A 19,897-nucleotide genomic window follows, 5' to 3' on the forward strand; every position below is an offset into this window, starting at 1 on the left:
CCCCCCCCCTTCCCCCGCAACTTCTCCTCCCCTAACCCTCCTACCGAATTCCAACTTACAGGAAATTGATTGGTAGATGTTCTGGTTATCCTCCTGTGACATTGATCTCTGCTTGGCCGCTATACGGCAGAAGACCTGATACCCTGTGTTGCACCGGCCAGTCGCCTGCCATGAGTCGGCTCCTCCATCTGAGCGAGCGGTCCTGCCTAGTCTACTCTAAAATGGGCTCAGGCCTGGCCACTGATTTGCGGGAAGTAACAGACACTGTGCAGTTTGTCTTACTTCCTTCCAGACGAGTTTTACTACAAAATGGAGTCAGATACATGACATGTAGATGATTATTATTATTAACCTTCTTCAACACTTGAATTAACCTAAGAGCAGGGCTGTCATTTACTTTCCTTTTTGTGGATGCTCTTCCAAAAACTATATGGAAATATATTATTTTTGGCATTTTATCTTTATTTGATACTAATAGTAGAGATATAGATAGGAAATGCAAGAGAGAGAGAGAGAAACATACAACAAAAGATGTGATTTTATGGTATGCGTATTAATCTCTAAGAATATGAACAACCCAAAAGTCAGATTTGAAAGATAAACAGAAGGAAACATTTGGAAGCATTGACATTATTTAGCAAGCAATAATGCCAAGCATTATTCTTAAATGTTAAGATTTGTTGGCCGTTTTTCTTTGTTTCAGGCTCTGCAATTAATTATTTAATTAAATAAATTCTAAACCTGTTAAAGAATAATGAAAATAACCTTTCATTGCAGGCAGAATTCACGTCTCCATTGCTTGTCACGGCTACCCTGCTACTTTATTGCACGTGTCCTAGCCTGTTGTGCAGTCAGGACCCTTTAAACATTTCTCTTACTTTACCCTTTAATGCACGTGTGTGTCTTGTGCCACCCTGTGCTCTATCTTGACGCTAACGCAGCCATTCCTGTTGTCTCTCTCTGTCCCTCATAGATCTCCACTCCACCTCCATCCCTTGCGATGATGACGAGGAGGAGGAAGAGGAGACCTATGATGACATTGAGGGGTTGACTGGCCCTCCACTGCCTCGGCCCAGTGCTGCCCACGGGGGCACGGGGGAGGTCGACGAGGAGGACGAGGATATCTATGAGGTGCTTCCAGGTATGTGGATGCGGTTACCTCGTATGCAGAGAGTCGTAAGCGCACGCACGCACGCGCACACACGCGCACACACGCGCAAACACACATTAAGGCTGCACAAACAAGCTCTCATGATACTCAGTCAGACAAATAGACACAGTCGCGCTGCCTCACACACACTCGAGCCCTGAGGGATTTTTGCAGCAAGAAATATCTGTGATGATCTCCCCTGGCTGTGAAATTTGTGTTGCCAGGTACCTCCCTACCACCGCGGCACCCAGACTGATCGCTCATTTTAAATCAAGCAACACTAATAAGCTTGTCAGGGAGGAGGTGGCTGCTGCACAGGCGCACGGGCCAGGAAGGGAAGACTCTCCTTATACTGACTAGAAATCGGCTTCCACTGGTCTCCCTCCTTATTTCACTGAGAGCCATCTGTTGAGAAACAGTTATGTTGTTGAAATCAGCGAGAGCCGAGTAGTTCCGAATGCTCTGTCATAGAACGTCCAATTAGCTAATGTTGCCAGGCAACAAATAGACTAAAATTCAATCCACTAAGCAGAGTTTTGGCTAAAATTGCCTAGCAACAGCAATTTAGTTGAAAGGAAGTAAAAACTGCATCTCTCAGGGCTTAAAATAGTTCTGGAGCTCTTAATGTCACGTGTTTAATATAAATTAGAGAGTTTGATTGAGAATGTTGCGAGGCGGTGTGTGTGTGTGTGTGTGTGTGTGTGTGTGTGTGTGTGTGTGTGTGTGTGTGTGAGTTCCCACTGAGGGGGGAGACAGTCCCATGTGTCAGGGTGGCTACAAGATCCCGAGAAGGACAAAAGGGGTGATCTGATCTTCTCAGGGCCATCGTCCATCACTCTTCCTATTAAATAAGATACATCAAGATTCTGTTTCACTCAGTGAGTACATTACCTTTGCCAAAATCACTGGTGAGAGGGAAATCAGTCTTCAAACTGTCACGCCGGCGTTCAAAGCCATCTGGGAAGAGGTACAGACTCTGACCACAGATGGCATATCGAATGACGGGCTCTTTCGTTCACTTTCTCACCCATTCACTTATCAATCATTCTGCACCTCTCCCGTACAGCTTCTACACAGCGATTAGATACCGTTAAATTATTAGATATATAGTTAATTCCATGGAGCAGGATTGCAAAAGAAAAGCTTGTGTTTGTATTTGAGGAATGTTCCTTTCTCAACAAATAGAAATATTCCTGGATAGTATATTAGTCTTTGCAATAACTATATTTGGTTAATTTCTTTGACTTTACTTCATTCACTGCTCACGTTTAAGATTACTTTTCATAAGTTATTGACTTTAAAAATCTGGAAAATATTAAGAATTTTTCAAAATTGCACCCTGGTCAGATACGTTGTGCATGTGCAGCAGCCAAACTAGCCAAGAAATGCTAAGTAGGAGTGAGGCATCATTTTCCCTGTGATGAGCTCCCTCAGTTTTGTAAGAGCAAAATTCTGAACACGGCTCAGTTGCAGGCAGAGTGCAGAGCGATGGTGGTACAGGCTCTGGTGCTGATGACTGATTTTATTGACTGGAAAATTAAATCACTTTGATATAGAAACCGTCGGCCCATAGCGGTGGCCTCTCGACCGAGGGATGCTCTTCTGAAAAGCAGTTGAAGATTGCTGAATGTTTGGACCCTTTGGAAACAGAAATAAAATCATATTTTTCTGTCCTTTTTTGGTGTCGTAACAATGCACGAAACTTTCATATTTTATTAAGTATGAGCCATAGCCCTGAGATTTATAATGATGTCTTTTGCACAATTAAGAATATTTAGTTTTATTCACAAGTAGTGCAACAACCTGTGTCTCTGAGAAAGAAAAGCAACATATACACGTGAGAAATGCTATGCATCTGCGTGCTGTGCGTGTGCGTGCGTGTGTGTGTGTGTGTGTGTGTGTGTGTGTGTGTGTGTGTGTGTGTGTGTGTGTGTGTTTGTTCCTTCCTTCCTGGAAGCAGAGGCGCAGGTTGTGCTAGAAGGTGGATAGTGTTGCTGGGTTGTGGCGTGGCTGTCAGCCTGCTACTGTTAAGGATGGATGTGGGAGACAGAGGGCAGGCATATCACTGTGTCACCTCTCAGACCACCGGGTGCCACGCCCCGCAGTCAATGACATGTCCGCCTCCGCTTGCCTTAAAGACAACAAATTGATCCTCAATGAGGAGTTCAGTCTGGTTAAAGAAAGAGACATATTGTGTCTTGTGGAGATGCATCAGGCATTAGCTGTAATGGGTTTTAGTTATTTTTTGTTTATTTTGTTTTATCATGATGCTTTTTTTAACTGCACATTTGCCCTAAATGCGTGAGACAAAAACAAATAGTTTAGGTTACGTTTCTAATCATTAATTTGCTGTTTTTTCCCCTGTTAGATGATAAAGTTAAAATGTTTGGCTCCTGATATTTAGTTAAAAGATGCTTCCTGCTCACCAACCATAAATGTTTTGTCACAAATATCATTTTTCTGTGTTTTCTTTGTTTAGAAGAGGATCTGACGGATGAGAGCAGTGAGAAGAACAAACCAGGTCAGAACCTCATTGCAGGCTACTACTAATAATGAGAACATGTCCAGCTTAATAGTTCACAGTGGGGAAAAGCAAATTGTCTTGCTCTTTTATTTGAATTTGCACTCTGCATTTCCTCTTAGCTTCGTCATCAGATTACGCTAACTACTACCAAGGTTTATGGGATTGCCAGGCCGACGAGTCGGACGAGCTGACCTTCCAGAGAGGAGATCTCATCTACATCATTAGCAAGGTCAGCATCACCAAGAGCAAAACAATCATCCAAGAGATTATTTAAACTTCTCTCAGACTTCTGTGCTTCCTGGACACACTTTCTCCCATTCAGTGAAAATAAGAGATTACACTTCTTCCGTTCATCTCTGACTAAACCCTTGACTCATAGACATAATCACAGGAGCCTTTACAGTAGTTTAAAATAATTAAAATGTGATGCAGATGTGTATTTTATGTCATTATTTAAGGGTTAAACAACATCAATACCAGTAATCACTTTGCCCTCGTTTACTTTCTGAACATGCTGATATCCCCAACGTCTAAATTCCTCTGTTAGTGAGCGCCTGTGTCTCGATGCAGCAGTGAAGCACCCACAGCGGCATTGTCTATTCCCAGGCCACTAGGGTGAAGTGCTATTCGGGCCGCTGCGTAATGGTGCTGTTGTTCATTATGGAGCCTCTATCACAGGGGTTAATTGAGTAGGCAGCCATGCGAAGCCCTTCCTTTCTGTTTGACATAAACTGCAGGTGAAGCCATCCTGCATCTCAGCTCTTTGTCTCTCAATCTATTTCCTCGTGTTTTATGGCCATCTTGTAGTTACATGCAGAGTATCTACCAGTGAAAAGCCACCCTACTGGAAATCAATGGCTTGTAATTTGGATACTCTTATACCGCTGCGTACAGGGACTTGTTCCCAGACAGTTTCTATTGGTTGGTTTGGAATTGAATCATCATGTTCTGTGTTTAGGCTAAATTATCTAAAGAGTGGAGGAAGGAGGAATTTACAGTAGATTCAGCCTTTTTGTTGGTTATTATGCTCTAGAGATTGAGAAATGATGTATTCAACCTCCTGATTTCTTGCATCTTTAATTAACAGCTGCAGCCGCTGAATTTTAATTACTTGTGATGCTTTTTAGTTTTAGAGCCGAAACAGTGATGAACTCACTTTATAGTAACAGAAGTCAAGGGTTTTAGGGGCAGATAGATAAACAAACGGTCACAGTTTGTGTTAAAGAAAATGGATCCTTTTGTTTATAAGAGCAGATATGGCACAGGTGAAATATGCTCTTCACAGAAGATGGACTTTTAATTGAGGTTCTCTTGGCAGTGTCAGATTAATGAGATGCCAGCCTTCTCTGTCTGTGCGTGCTGGTTGATAGGGGGACATGTCAAAAACAGCTATGTCAATTTTTCACGTAAGGATGACAAAGCCAGTGTACTTGGGAAAACAAAGGAGACCGGGCCCTGTACTGCGGATCTGCCTCAAACAGCCTCAGCTCTGCCTGGCGTATTACTTTTCACTGTATGGCTCAGATGTCTGCTTCACGGAAGACCTTAAAGCAAACTAGGTCTATGTTGGGAGCAAGTCTTGGCTGTATTATCTCATAATCTTAATGACACAGATTACTCTTGTTTTGTCAAGCTGAATGCTGAAGTCATAATATAACGACAAGCTACGCTAGAGTATTCTAACTATCTTCTAATGGATTTAAAGCAAGGGTCTGGTTGTAAATTATTTAGAGGCGATCTCCGCACAGCTTCCGACTGTTTGGTTTCGTTTGATGACACGACTCCACCCGTGTCCCATTTTGCGTCCTAAAAGCATCACATTCCCCCATGAATACCATTATTTGCATTATAGCTTGTAATCGGCTATTTGTTTTAATGAGCCCTTGGGGAGGGCTTCCCTGCGTCTTCTGTGTGTACAAGCAAGCCCCTGCCACAGTTCAGTTTTACGGGGGATTCCTGAGAACCCAGACCTCGATGAGTGAAATACGGGCCCTTGGCTAGAACTCAAGTCTGTCGCTTAACTGGGGACCCAGACACATGAAATGGCCGTAATAAAACCAGGGCCCATAAATTCTCTTAGAGGGTGGGAGGCCTGGTTGTCTTTGCTGTTATGTCAACACTGACCATAATTACAAGGTAATAAGGACATGCTCTAAGTGCTAAATCAATGGTGCTAACAAACTGTTATTTTTAAAGCTGCGATCTGATTGACTGCTGAAGTGCAGAATGGGATAGCCACAGGCGTGGTGTCATATGGCTGTGAACTGAGGAGAACATGCCGATTGTATAAAAGGCCTTCATCCATCATTATTGATCTCTCACTTACTGTAAAGTGGGGGCATTTTTACTGTATTTGTTTTTTTCCCTTGTGTGTTGCTGTGTGTGTGCACATATCTGTGTGTCACTGACAAAGTAAATAAATTAGGAACCTCACAACTCATATGAATCCCATTATTTGAAAGGAATTAATCTCATAGTGTGGCTCTGCTGCCGGTTTCAGCGATGCCTAACTTGCTTTCCGCAGAGCTCTTTGGCGGTGCTCAGCGTGCTGATACATGAGTTAGAAACACACCGTTAAATCCATCTTGTGAGTTTTGCTCTGGCATTTCATTTCTAAGAGCTTGCATTTTTTCTAATAGGCATTATAGCTTTTGCTGTCATTTTAGTGTGTGATGACAAATACTGGTGTGCTCAGTCTTCTGTAATATCACACTCTGAGATGTTAAACTCCATTTAAATTGTTGAGAAATTCCGCATACATTTCTACTGCATCATAACATGCAGCTGGATATTTGTCATAGGATTTACAATGTGAATGTTGAATTCATTTATCACAGTGGCTTAAAGCTGTTGTTTGACAGCACTCTGACACGCGTAATGCCTGTGTACTTTGTCGGCCTGTGTCCCACATGGAACCATAAGGTTGTCCGGCATTCTTGCCCTCTAATTTATGTGTCCAGAATCAAAAGACATGGGCTCCACAGGTCAGCTGTTACATTCCTGTATTCCCACAGGCACTCATGGACAACGGCGGGATAGAGTGGGAAGAGATTTATGGTGCAAACCCATCCAGGATCCTTAAAACTCTGGCAAGCACCGCTGCCACCTCTTCCTCTTTCTCTTCAGCCCACTGCTCACCTCTCCCCCTCCAACCAAAACGCAGAGCGAGGGAGAAAGGCCGGCCAATCCAGTGCGTCTCCCAAAGCAGAGCGTCACATCACATTTTGGCCGCAGCTGCTTGTTAGAGACAATGAGAACATGGACACCACTGACACCTTCTGGCAGTTTTTTAGCAAAGTCTTGTATCAAGACAGTTCTATTAAATGGCAACTTATACAAACACCACAAGCTGATTTACAGCCTTATAGACTTACTTACTGTGACTTGTAGTCTCTTATAAATATAAGTTATGCTATTAAAAATGGAAAAAAAATATTTTGTGCTTAAATGAGCACTTGTATTTTGTCCAGGCTACCTGTGACAGTTTTTCTTGATGGTCACAACAGGCCTTTTCTCTGTTTAACAAGCTGGTTCGGGTTGCTGCCCACAGGTCACATCAACTGAATACAGCTGAAGAAAAGGAAAAGTGGGCAAACAATCAGATGGGAAAAGTCAAGCAAGAGAGACAAAGAGGGTGGATCCCTTTATTCTTTTGTGTGAACCCTGTCCCCCTTCTCCTTTCTCCTTTTCTCTGTCACACACCCATTTAAAGACCCCTGGCTGCTATTGTGGCCATAGACACCAAGACGCTATAGACAGGCAAGACATCCTATTTACCACCCAAAGTAGCAGGGGGTGAGTCTGGGGTTTGGGGTCATGTAGGAGGCAGCGGTCATCCCCCGGTCAACTACAGTAGGTCATTATTCAGCCCAAGCCAATAGCCCAGAACCGCGTCCGAGCAACCCACCCCCAATCCATTCTGCTTAATTATTATAAATGAGGGGCGGCGTAAACAGCCATCATTACAGACACTCAGTGGCATACACAAATCCACTTTAAATTGCTATTAAGTTAAGGAGCTATCTGTAATCCCAGGCGTGCATTAGAAAGGAGCGAGTAGGTTTTCTTTTTATTAAATCTCATCGTCCCTGAGATATTTTCAAACGTTCTCATGCTCTGTCATGTTTCCAATTTGAAGCCAATTCACTGATTTAATTAAAAGCCCACTTGGAAAAAATGGACACTAAGTAGCCATTTCTATCGCTGGTTGTGCAGAATTAGCATCCATATTTCTGGATGAATTTCGACAAGATTTCTTTTGGCACAGAATCCTTATAACTGCCCCAAAATAATCATTTTCCCCCACAGTTTCAGGTTTATCAGGTCATATGTGAGATGTTACCTGTGCAAGCAATGAGGGAAGCTCGCTAACCTAATAGCGCGTTACAGACCATGGGCTTCTTTCTGGTAGAGGTGTCCATGTTTCTTTGTTAGAGTGACCAGTGATGGAATAACTGCAGAGAGCTGCAGTGCATCTGATAAGTCGATGTAGAGGAGAAAGAAATGCAGAAAAAAACAACTAAAAGGATGCAAGGGAAAAGGCTGCTACAGGAGAGATGGAACGAGAGGAAGGGGAGGAAAGGAGGGAGGGGGTTGGAGATGTGGAAGGAGGGAGGGAGAGATTGTAACACCCAGGCGGCGGGTTCAGCGGCAGGGCAATGAGAGACTTCCTGCGCTCCATCACGCCCAAGGCCTGCCTCAGTCAGCTGGTGGCCGAGGAAAGATGCCTCATGTGTCAGGCTTATTAGCACTCCCCCTAGTTTGTATGCATTTGCGATTGTGTGTGTTTCATCTGTGTGTGTGTTTCATCTGTGTGTGTGTGTGACGATGAAAAAGAAAAAGAGTGACAGAAGAGGACACAGAGTCTGAATCTCTACAGAATTTTAAATTTTCCCCCAAAAAAGGTGCATTCATTTTCTGACAGCGAGACACATTAAAGCTGTGTTTTGTTTAGGCAGATGATGGTGTTAATGGCATCACCTGCCTCACCCGTTGTCTTTCAGGGCATCCAACCAACCTCAACACACCTTCTCCCCGCTTCAGGCTCGGGTAGCTGTCAATCCGTCCTCCGGTCGGGAACATGAGCGATGGGCCTATCAGAATGCCACCATTAGCCAGCCCCCTGAGTGGTAAATAAACGATCGCGCTGGTACACTGCAGGTGTTGTCATGGCAACCTACTCTCAGTGCCAGCCCCGCCCATGCTCATTCCCCCCTTTCTTGGCAGAGGAGTCACCGGGAGGTCAATGAGTCGACGCGCCGCAGCCGCCACGACACGGCGCTGTTTGGCACCACTCTTCCTCCCTCTGCTCCCAGAGTGGACTTGATCTGCATCCAGGTTGCTGCAAACTGCAGCTCTGACATGTGTCACTTCTCAGAATACACACTGTGTGTCCTGCTATATGTTGGTATTGAGGTAAAAACACACATTTTACAGAACTCGGCCACTCTGGGACACTTGATTTTTTTTCATCACCCCAGAGCCTCTTAGGGGGAACCTCTCCCCTTTCAGATGAACAACTTAAACAACTTGCACCAATGAGCCGATATATGCCTATTCTGTGCCCCAACGTTAGCATTTCAGAGCTTAAGATGCAGCATCACACAAAAACAAATCAACCTAAAAGACAAAAAAAAGAGGAAAACAAACAGAAGGAAGAGGACATTGAGGAGGTAGCATAGTTTTTGTGATTTGGATAATTTGCGCTCCACGCCTTTTGGAATGTCCCCATTACAGCAGGTGTACTCTGGATGAACCCTTTTCAAGTATGAGGAAGATGGACTCTGCACGCCTGACAGACTTCACCGCCATTGGCACCCACTCTGTGATGTAGCAGTTGTATTAAAATGGCGGCGCTGATAATCCAAAAGACCTTTCTCAGGGAGAATTTGAGACCGACTGCACAGATGGGCCACGGAGATAAATAAAACTCTGTCACTACGGTTGGTGGAATAGTGCTGCGACGCCCCCAAGGGAGAGAAAAACTGTTTCACTCCCTCTCTCCGATGAAACCCCCCCCCCGTCCGTCTGTCTCTTCTCTCCTCCTCCTCTGTTCACGTTATCACGAATGGGAACCAGTGCCAGCTTTCCGCAACCGGGCTTTTCCCTCTAGTCTTATGGGGAGCATAAAAAGACCATTTCGGACCTAACTTTCCCCTGCTTTATGAGTTCAAACACACTCTGAATTGTCAGTCAGGAGTTTGTCAGAGAGCCAAGCACGCTGGAGCATCCCAGTGTGAGCTGTCAGCGAGGTTTGTAGGGGAAAGCGATGAGGCCTGGATGGACAATCTGCTCATTGTGGGTACCTGTTTGTGCTGTAAGAACACTTGAGCCTTGTGGTTTATCACTTTCTAAGCGATCCATTCATCCTTGCTGTCCAAACACCTCTCATTAGCTGCAGGCCTCATTCCTCTGGATGGAGAGCGGTGTCAGGTCTGGATGATAGGATGAACCTTTCATCAAACAAAATGCTGCTCATCATGTCAGAGAATGTGTGTTTTCACCACTAGAACCTGTTAGAACAAGAAGTAAAGTCTGATTCCAATCTCAGACAAGTAAAATGTGTATATATACAATACATGTGTCTGCTTGCGTGGACGTAGTATGTGTGGCTAGTTGAGTGTTTAATCTTCTCCTCATTGCTGAAACAAAACTGTTCACGCGGCCATTCCCAATCTGCTGGAGAACAGAGGAGAGATGAGTGGCCGGGCTCCTCGTTCCATCAGGGAAGGAAAATGACGGCCGGCTGGTGGCTCCTCTGCTTGGCTTCAACGCCCCTCTGGTATCTTGTCAAATATTGATCCAGTACAGATCTAGTTAGAGCCCAACTGCTGCGATCAGATGATCATGTGGTTTTGACTCAAGTTCCTAAAATGTAGGAAAGAATAAGAGATTTTGTTATTTAAGACTCAGAGATTGTGAGAGGGTTGAAATTGAGTCTTTAGATGCAGAAAAGCGTTGAAAAATGTCTCAAAAATGTAAAAGATCATGTTTTTTAGTTGTTCATGTGCTGTAACTAGAATATATTCACTTACATTTATTCCTTGATAATTTAACCTAATAACCAATTATTTGCATATTAGGTGGGTATACACATGATACAACTTGGATTAAATGCAACATAAAATTCCAGATTCCACCCACAAATTCAATTAATTTAGATACTACCAAATGTAGATTGTAAAAACTGATTTAGCCAACAATACTTATAGGTTACATTAAGCCTCTATGAAAAAGAGTGACACTTACTTTTAAGGTAAAATTGATGTCTTTAATGTGTCAAAATGTGTTAAAATTAGATTTTCAGCATCTTCTTGTAGGGTACATACGTTCCTTCTATTTATCTCATGTCAGTCAAAATCTGTGTTTTTATTGTATTCCTCAAAGTACACAAACAGAAGTCAGGTTTTTTTGAATGACAAGAAATTATTTTATTTTTATTTCCAAATCTAGTTGATTAAAAATATGCAAATTGGTGCATAATGCTTTGTTGTTGATTTAATGCCACCTAACATTAAGTTCATAAGATGTCTAAAATTATTACAAATGCCCACCAGGAGTTAGAAAAAACAATCTACAAGGATTTGCTGAAGCTGCTTATTTCATTTTATGTCCTAAATGTATTCCTCTTTTCGTGATATGAAAGTGAGAATCCTCAATAACTTTATTGAGGTCTAATTTTTTTTTTGTCACAAAGCTTTAGTTTTTTTTTTTCTATGTATTAAAGGAGGACTCCAGTTTCTCTATAAAGCCCAGTGCAGAATTGAAGTCCCGTTATAATTAGTCTGGAAGAACCGGCAGGCTGTTGTTATGGCTTCTGAGCAGTAAAAACATAAATAAGCTGTTTTTATTTGAGACACTTACTGTCTCAATAGTCGTGTTGAACGTTTTTTCCCCATTTTTTGAATGAAACCCCCGAGGCCAATGCACCCGAGTGTTTATTGCAATATCGTACATGGCTGTTTCACAGGTGGGATCTAGACTCCTGGATTTCCTTTGCTAACGTTGAGTTGATGCAGTTTTAACCTTGTTATTTTAGTACCACTGTAAGGGATCAGGGCCACGTGTAACTGCAGTTCAAATCATTTGAATGGTCGTTCTAATGTTAATAACATGGGACAAACAGTACACTCAAATCAAATAAAAATGTGAGATTGGTGCTTAGTCCTGCTTTGTTTACTTGTCCTCGGACCCCTCTGAGACTTACGGTTGTTTGTTTGTTCATTTTGGGTCTAGGAGTACAACATTCACGGCTGGTGGGTCGGCGAGATGAAAGGCGCTGTGGGTATCGTCCCCAAGGACTTCCTGCACCCTGCCTACATCCTCTGAGCTCCAACAGGTACCGAGGCACTCTCTTATCATCAGCATTATGGACCATTACTGTGGCCTAATGCACAGAAACGGCCCCCCTGGTACTCTTCCAGATTGCCATTGAGGTATATTCAGTCGTTGACCTGCCATTTATGGCATCTGCTGGCTGGAAGAAGTACTGCATAAAGCAATCTGAACGGGGCAATGGGTGAGGATAAATACGTGCAACAGAAGCGTGATTACAGTGTGGTTGTCCTATTTAAGAAAATGATTCTCTAATAAGGTTAGGCACGGCTTAAAATGAACACTGAATTATTAATGCTTGTTTCTGATTTTTTTTTGTGTGTACAACTGCTGCTGACGTGTCCGGCAATGAATTTCACAAACAGCAACGTCAGATAATTTGTTGTAATTTGAAAATTATTCTCTCTCATAATCATGTAAACTATAAACCATTGGTAAAGGTCTTGCATGCATGATGGACAAACTAGAGCAACAATTGACAGAAAACTAAGCAACAAACAGTGTTGATAATTAATAACCAACCTTGTTTGTTGCTTTTAAGTAGTTAAGAGAAAAGAGTTGTCTTCTCTGGGATTTACTGCTGAATATATTTGTGTTTTTGGCTACAGAGTGGACACAATAAAGTAATTTGATGATGTTATTTGGCTCTGGTAAATGTAATCTTCCATATACTAAACATTTAATTGATCAATCAGAAGATTAACCAACAAAATAAAAATAATTGTTAGTGACAGCCCAAGCAGTAATTTATTAGTAATTGTGGAATGATTCATTAAATCACAGGTTGAAATGAGAAATATGTTGATTGTTAGTCATTAATTTTCTGTTTTTTCACTGAAATACAATTATGAAATGGTATGTTCAATATGTAAAATATTTCAAACTACACTGTATCTGGAGTTAGATCGTGTGTGTGTGTGTGTGTGTGTGTGTGTGTGTGTGTGTGTGTGTGTGTGTGTGTGTGTGTGTGTGTGTGTGTGTGTGTGTGTGTGTGTGTGTGTGTGTGTGTGTGTGTGTGTGTGTGTGTGTGTGTGTGTGTGTGTGTGTGTATTCCGGCCACTAGGTGGTAGGATTGCATCAATATTTTGTCAAAACCATGCTGTATTTTATTAAGATGTATAATACAATCAGTAATATGACATCCACAGAAATAAAGTCCCATGTACCACAGTAAAGAAGAAAAACTATTTATTTGAAATAGTTACATTTACAAAAAAATATTTTAAAAAACAAACTTAAAAGCAACTTTGCACTCATTGAGTTTCGAGAGAAAAAGCAAAACCCAGGTGTACAATCTCACAGCTGTGACAGGGTATGAGGGACGAGGCTCATTTCTATGCACAACTTCACAATAACTCGGGGCCCCTTTTTTAAATAATGCAACTACATTTACTAGAATCAGTAGCAGTAGCAGTAGTGTGTGAAAATGATCCTGACGCCAAACTGCAGCCAGCTTCTACGCAGGTTTCAGACGAAGGGAACTGGAACGAAGGCTGTGCTTTTAGATAGAAACACTACGCCTTACGGGGTCTGTACTTGGGATCGAGAAACTAAAAGCAGTCTCGGCTTGCCTCGCCACGGCTCGATCGCATATCGTTCCCCAACTCATCCGATGCTGACGCTTTGTTACGGCCCTCAGCGTCTGATACCGTCGCACGAGGCACTCACGTGCACGCGTGGCCGGACCGGCTGTCCAAATGAAGACGAGGGAACTCAGATTACAACACAGAGAGAGAGGACGCCATTACTTCACCATCTCTTTGCATAGCAAATATTTGTCTGCTCCTATATGAATGTTCTGAATATCGAGTACATCCCCTTTAAACACCAACAAGCATTTGACTGTAGATTTGGATTTATTTATTTTATTAAAGGAAGCCATCTCTGGACAGTCAGTATGGACAACAGGCTCAATAACAGCAAACACAAACTCTTTAAAAGTGCACACAGATTTGAGTGTTAATACACACACTTGAAAAAAAGGTTTAATTCAAGTGTATATTTCTGCTATTTATCTCTGGAATAAAACATAACATGACTACATTTCAGAGCAATCACATTAAAGTTAAAATGAACGTACGTAAAATCACAATTTATGTTTACCAAACAACAAAAGCTTCAACCCTAAGATGCTTGTATGCTTTTACCTTGAGCTCCCTCTGCTGTTCCCAAAAAGCAAATCCTCAACAACAGAGGAGAAAAACAGTTTCAATATTTAGTATTCTTGAGTGTAAATGAAGATGCACATTTTAAAATTAAACACTAATAAAAGTGAGTTAAACCTATAACACGTGTGACAGCCCGGATCAACTACAATGTGACAATGGTGTGTATAATGAGCAGATGTTTTATGCATGTGTGTTTGATCCAATGTGTCTTTGGCGGACAACAATTCCCATAATCCCTTTCTCTGACTCTGTGAGCGTGCACCCCCCCCCCCCTGTTGTGTCATTCAGCTGTCTAAGCAATGCACCGCCACCTCGTGAGTCCCCTCTGAGGCGTCCAAAGACCGCGAGGACAAGGTTTCCTGCTCCATGCAGTTACCTCGAGCTAATCCAGGCGCGCTGCTGCTCTCTAAGATGCTGAAGTCACTATTTTCAGTCAAATCGACACCAGTTACAGTCGAGTTCAAATCCAGAAATTGTTTCAACTCACTTTTGTTGTCAATGTATTGCATTTCCTCTTCTCCCAAAGGGAGTCCATTCATGTGTAGGTCCAAAATGTTTCTAGTAGAGGCATCTACATGTGACCAGTGGGGGACGTCCTCAGGGGACGTCCTTATGTAACCATTCGCAGCCTGGATTGAGTCCTCAGCCTCTTCACAAACGCTTTCTTCATCGCTGACTTTGATGATGCTCTCATTGCAAATTGAGTGGCTCTCCTCGTCGCTGTCCTCTTTGGTCCTAACCAGATCCTCTTCCTGTTCGACTTGGTCCACTTGTTGAACGGCGTCATCGGCACTGCTTTGCACCTCCGGGACACTGTGCACATTGTTAGTGTCTTCATGGATTTCTGACTGAAGTGGCGTCTCCTCTTCGCTCTCCGATTCATCACTTTTGTTGTTGTCTGGCTCTTTGTGTTCGTCTAAATTCTTAAACCCCTCTGGGCGGCTGACATCTTCACCATGAACCCCAGTGGTCTCAAACACGTCGATAGCACTAACTTCAGAGATTACAAGCTTTTCTAAAACCTTTTCCATCTTTGGCTCCGCCGAACCTTCCCACTGATCAGCCTTTTTCTCTGTGTCTGGAAGAGGAACAGTTTTTTCTTCTGTATCTAATGTCGTAACGCTCTCCTCTCTTACTGAACACCCCTCGAACAAGCTGTCCATCCTGTTCTCCTCAAAGTCGGTCCCCATGGGCGAGTGCACCTCCACTGGTGTTTGTATCTGACAGCATCTCTGCGGAGTCTGTTCTGCAGGGCCGAGACTCTCAGCAACATCTTGGCTTTCACCCACAAAAAATGTCACCTCTGTCGGGCTAGGGTCCTCAACAACGGCCTCTAGATGATTGTTTTTCTGACGGACCCTTACTGAGGATTTCTTCTTGTTGGGTAACTCAACTGTGAGCTTATCACAGACCTCCAGTAAACCTTCAAGAGGGTCCGAGTCATCACAGGACAAAAGCTCAGGGCTGAAGATCTCTTTAGGTTGATGAGGAGCTGGGCTGTAGAGAGTGAAAGAGAAAACATTTACCTTAACTCGCATTTACAACAAAACAGGAACTTGCATAGAAAAAAGTTAGAAATTAAAAAAATACGCTTGTAGAAATAGAAATTTTGGGAAATATGCGTATTCACGTTTTTGCCAAGAGTTAGATGACAAGATTGTCACTTAGTTTCCTTTGGACAGTGCCAGACTACCATTTCCACTTGTTCACAGCTCAGTTGGTAGAGCAGGCACACGTAAACAAACGTTAACTCCTTGACGGAACAGCCGCAGGTTTGACTCCGACCTGAGGCCCTTTGCTGCATGTCATTCTCTTTCTCTCTACCCTTCTATGTCTTCCTCTGTCCGGTGGAATTAAAATGCCCCAAAAAAAGAGACATTTTCCTGACGTCTGGGTTTTTTGACAAGATGTCTTTCTCTAATTACGGTACAATAATAAGTTTAACCATCCATCGGTGCTGTTGTGCATACGTTTATGCTTGTTTGAGTGCTTTCAATATGACAGATAAAGCATAAATCACCTTAAATACACAGAAGGCATCATGCAAAGGTGACATGATTTGCACCCCATTTGGCCTAAATCAATAGTTTCAATCAGTCATACCTCTCCATGGACTCGTAAGAAACAGTCAAACTTGGCTCCTTGATGGAATCGTCCTCTTGAGCCTGAGCAAAGCCCCGATTGGACGAGGCGTAGGTGAGGATGGCGTCCGTCACAGAGTAGGGCGTGTGGCCCTGCACGCAGTCCTGGATGTGACCTACTGGCAGCTGGGTCTGCAGGAAGAGGTGGAGCTGGCTGTCTGACAGACAGACCGTCATGCTCACCACACTGCCGGGACAAAAGCTCTTTGTCATTAAGGCGGCTGCAGATCAAATGCTTTTATTTCTTTTTAAGAATAAGAATAACTTACTTGTCCAAAAAGGCCTGAAGTCCTTTCCTTCTTCTCTCCAGGAAATCCTCATTGCTGAAGGAGAAGAAGGACTTTCCTGGAAGTTCAGGGACTGGCCTAGAAGGATGGAAACCAGCAACCATGTAAATATCAATAACATACAGAAGGGCCATGCAGGTGAATTTTAACAAAGGGTGGTGACATGCAATCAAGTCTGTGTTAATGTTTATTTTATCACAATGCCATGAGAAAGAAAACTTTAAAGAATAGAACCGGACTATCTTCTCTCACTCCTCACAACAACTTACACCAAGCCAGCGTTCTTCTGGAGCTTCTTCCTGAGCCAGACGAACTCGCTGTAACGCCGACGCACGCACGACGTCTTGGCCGTGAAGGCTTTGCTGTTGGTCTGGGAATGAAAATAATATGGATTACTGTCAACAATACTAGATTATTATACAAAGAATGAGGCAACGTAACATCACTTTAAAGGGAAAGTCTGGCAATATTTCATATTTTCTTATTTTTAACAGATCCCAAATTAAAACAGAAACACCAACAGTGAATGTATCGTGTGTGCATCACAGCCGGATATATCTTGTTCTCTGGGCCATAGAGCTCCATTGTTGTTAAAAAAACACAGATCAAAGAGCCACACTGTTGCTCTGGGTGACATATTCCTTCATCACACTCTAGTTTATAGTTTATTTTGACTCAATTGCACGCACGCACACGCACGCGCACACACACACCGTCCTGCTGCCACAAAGACTCACTAGAGCACCAAATGTAGATTAATCCTCCATGAAAAATAGTCCCAAACGCACTATTTCTTTCTGTATTTGTAATATTTGATAATACAAGAAAAGGAAATTACTGAGCCTTTATTTTTTAAACTAAAGATATTTGTGACCTGTTTTTAGAAAGGTACATCTTCAGAGGGCTCCGTGCTTGGTTTTGCTCTTTTCCTGGGATTTGTTGACGATGGGAAAATGTGATACAATTTGTTTTAATGTCACTGGAATGACACAACTGCAGCTCAGTTTCGGGAAGAACTCAAACATCACACGTCAGATTTGTTCCAGTTGTGTGTCTACTTCCAATAGATGATAATAAGCAAACAAACAGCTATTCTCTGGTTCCAGCTTCTCAAATAGGAGTATTCAGAGCTTGTCTTTGTTGTATATGACGGTAAACTGAATCTTTTTGGGGTTTTAGACTGTTGGTTGATGTGTCCCCGGGCTCTGGTTATACCAGGCATGTTTTAGCAAAGCAATGCATCAGTTTGATACATTAATCAGAAGGATGATTGATAATCATAATTGTTGGTTACAGTCTTTCAAATCACTCAGCTTGATTAGATTAGGTTGTCCGTTTTCTACACTTAAAGTTTTTGTCAATTTTATTCCTATTATTCTCTCTTTTTTTTATGTTTTTTAAATTGTTTTATTAAATTTTTAAACAATTTCTTTGTCGCTTTTTCCAATGTTTTTGATGTTTTTTTGTCACTTTTTCCGCGTTTTTTTCTGCTTTTTTGTAGTTTTTTTTCAACATTTGTCAATTTTTTCAACGTTCTTTTCAGATATATAAAAGTTTTTGTAAACTGGTCAAATTTGACCCGAAGAAAACACAAGGGTTAAAATTCTAGTGTGTACATTTAGGACACACACACACACACACACACACACACACACACACACACACACACACACACACACACACACACACACACACACACACACACACACACACACACACACACACACACACACACACACACACACACACACACACACACACACACACACACACACACACACACACACACACACACACACACAAAAATAAGAGCATGTGAGGTCAAATGATCTTAGTCAATCTCATGAGTCAACACCCACACAAAACATCGTCATGGATGAAGACTTGCTGCCGACACAGCATTCCCGAGCACAGGCCGCTGCCATGACAACCACCTCGACGCCTGTCCAAACACAACCTACGGCATCTACGCTGCTGCAAACTCAGCGGCTTCCCAAGACCGGAGCTAGCTCAAAAGCTTGTAGTTTTATTATCTGAAGCTTCAGGCTTGTGAATCCTCTTACACCCTTCAGATGTATTTAGAAGTGAGAGACAGGCTTAACGGAAAACTGCAATTTTGAGGATTAGAGTAAAAAAACGTGTCCACTGGTATAAAACTACCAGTAATTCAAGTAATAAACAAAAGTAGAAGCGCTGCTGGGTCTTTGTGGTGATCACATACAGCAGGGTGGCTACAGGTTTTAACAAGTTAAATTTAAGACTTACTAATAACAATTCTATATGAAATTTAAGACCAAACTTACGATGGAAATACAAAGTGGAAATATAAAGTAATCTCACGTTAACCCCTTAAAGTGCTCGCTGAATACTTCAGGTGTTTTGTGCTTATTCCATCTTGAGAAGGGCTAATCGCATCGGGGATCATGGTCTTTAAAGTTAAAAACGTAAGCCTTCTTTGAAGATTTTTTGGGGATTGTTTTTGAAGGACACTTATTTTTTTTAAGAAAGCCATGAGCCCTTCACAAGATGAAATAAATACCAGTAATTCTATCTGGTGAGAAAGTCTTTGTCATGTTTTAGGGTGAGGCTTATTTATTTGTGTGAAACTTTTCAACCACAAAAGGCGTCTCATAGTGACTCATTTCTAAACATGTCTTTGATCCATTTAATGATAATATTCTACATCATCAGAAGCCAACGTTTGTCTGTTTTTGATTACCCTGCTGAATTATTATGTTATTATTATTATTTCAAAAATATGCACGAATAAAGCAAAGAAAGCAGTAAACTTCACATGAGAAGAAAGCTAAAGCCATAAAATGTTTGACATTCCTGGTTGAAAATGGACTAAATGATGACCTGACTGATCACTTCAGCTCCCACTAGAAGATATATTGTAATTTAGGTGTTAATACTCACATGTAGGAATATTTTATAATCCACATAAGAATTCCAGGAGCCTTCGTTCTGCGTGCGGGGATCTTGGACCCGGACCGCGACAAACTCCTGGAGGACAGAAACAAAGCCGCTGTTGTTAAACAGCTGTTTTTAATGTCATGTGACTTTTTTTCCCGAGTTGACTGGCGGTCGTCCCGCTTCCCCTTAGCGTCTGTGAGCCAGCCTGGCACATGGGGGCCGGCGAGGGGCGTGGGATCAGGTCTCTCACGGCGTCGCACACGCAAGAACCGGCTGGAAGAACAAGGTGGAGACGGCAGAGAAAGAAGAAGAAAGAAGAAGAAAGCTCGGAAAGCATCGTCGTGGCAACAGAGAAAGAGGAAACAGCAGGGGGGGGG

The 19,897-nt window shown here is 42.5% G+C and overlaps 2 protein-coding genes across 6 annotated transcripts in view; one reads left to right on the forward strand and one right to left on the reverse strand.

Moving 5' to 3' along the window:
* The window catches only part of skap1 (src kinase associated phosphoprotein 1), a 32,348-nt gene extending 19,492 nt beyond the window's left edge, over positions 1–12,856 (forward strand). For 2 of the 4 annotated variants that reach the window (XM_034859669.1, XM_034859670.1), the window contains 5 exons: positions 974–1,141; positions 3,630–3,671; positions 3,794–3,903; positions 11,910–12,012; positions 12,336–12,856. In XM_034859669.1, coding sequence (XP_034715560.1) covers positions 974–1,141; positions 3,630–3,671; positions 3,794–3,903; positions 11,910–12,002 — 413 coding nt within the window. In that variant the 3' untranslated portion in view covers positions 12,003–12,012; positions 12,336–12,856. Of the gene's footprint in view, positions 1–973; positions 1,142–3,629; positions 3,672–3,793; positions 3,904–6,688; positions 7,076–11,909; positions 12,013–12,335 lie in introns of those variants that run through there. The other 2 variants (XM_034859667.1, XM_034859668.1) reach the window with 2 other exon arrangements.
* A 1,055-nt stretch (positions 12,857–13,911) lies between these two features.
* snx11 (sorting nexin 11) overlaps positions 13,912–19,897 on the reverse strand; it is an 8,140-nt gene continuing 2,154 nt past the window's right edge. For both annotated transcript variants that reach the window (XM_034859656.1, XM_034859658.1), the window contains exons 3-7: positions 19,524–19,610; positions 16,874–16,974; positions 16,587–16,682; positions 16,280–16,504; positions 13,912–15,673 (exon numbers count right to left, since the gene is read on the reverse strand). In XM_034859656.1, the coding sequence (XP_034715547.1) occupies positions 14,461–15,673; positions 16,280–16,504; positions 16,587–16,682; positions 16,874–16,974; positions 19,524–19,610 (1,722 nt within the window). In that variant the 3' untranslated portion in view covers positions 13,912–14,460. The remainder of the gene's footprint in view (positions 15,674–16,279; positions 16,505–16,586; positions 16,683–16,873; positions 16,975–19,523; positions 19,611–19,897) is intronic.

This window comes from Etheostoma cragini, chromosome 21 (genome assembly GCF_013103735.1).
Source record: "Etheostoma cragini isolate CJK2018 chromosome 21, CSU_Ecrag_1.0, whole genome shotgun sequence".
Taxonomy (NCBI): Eukaryota; Metazoa; Chordata; class Actinopteri; order Perciformes; family Percidae; genus Etheostoma; species Etheostoma cragini.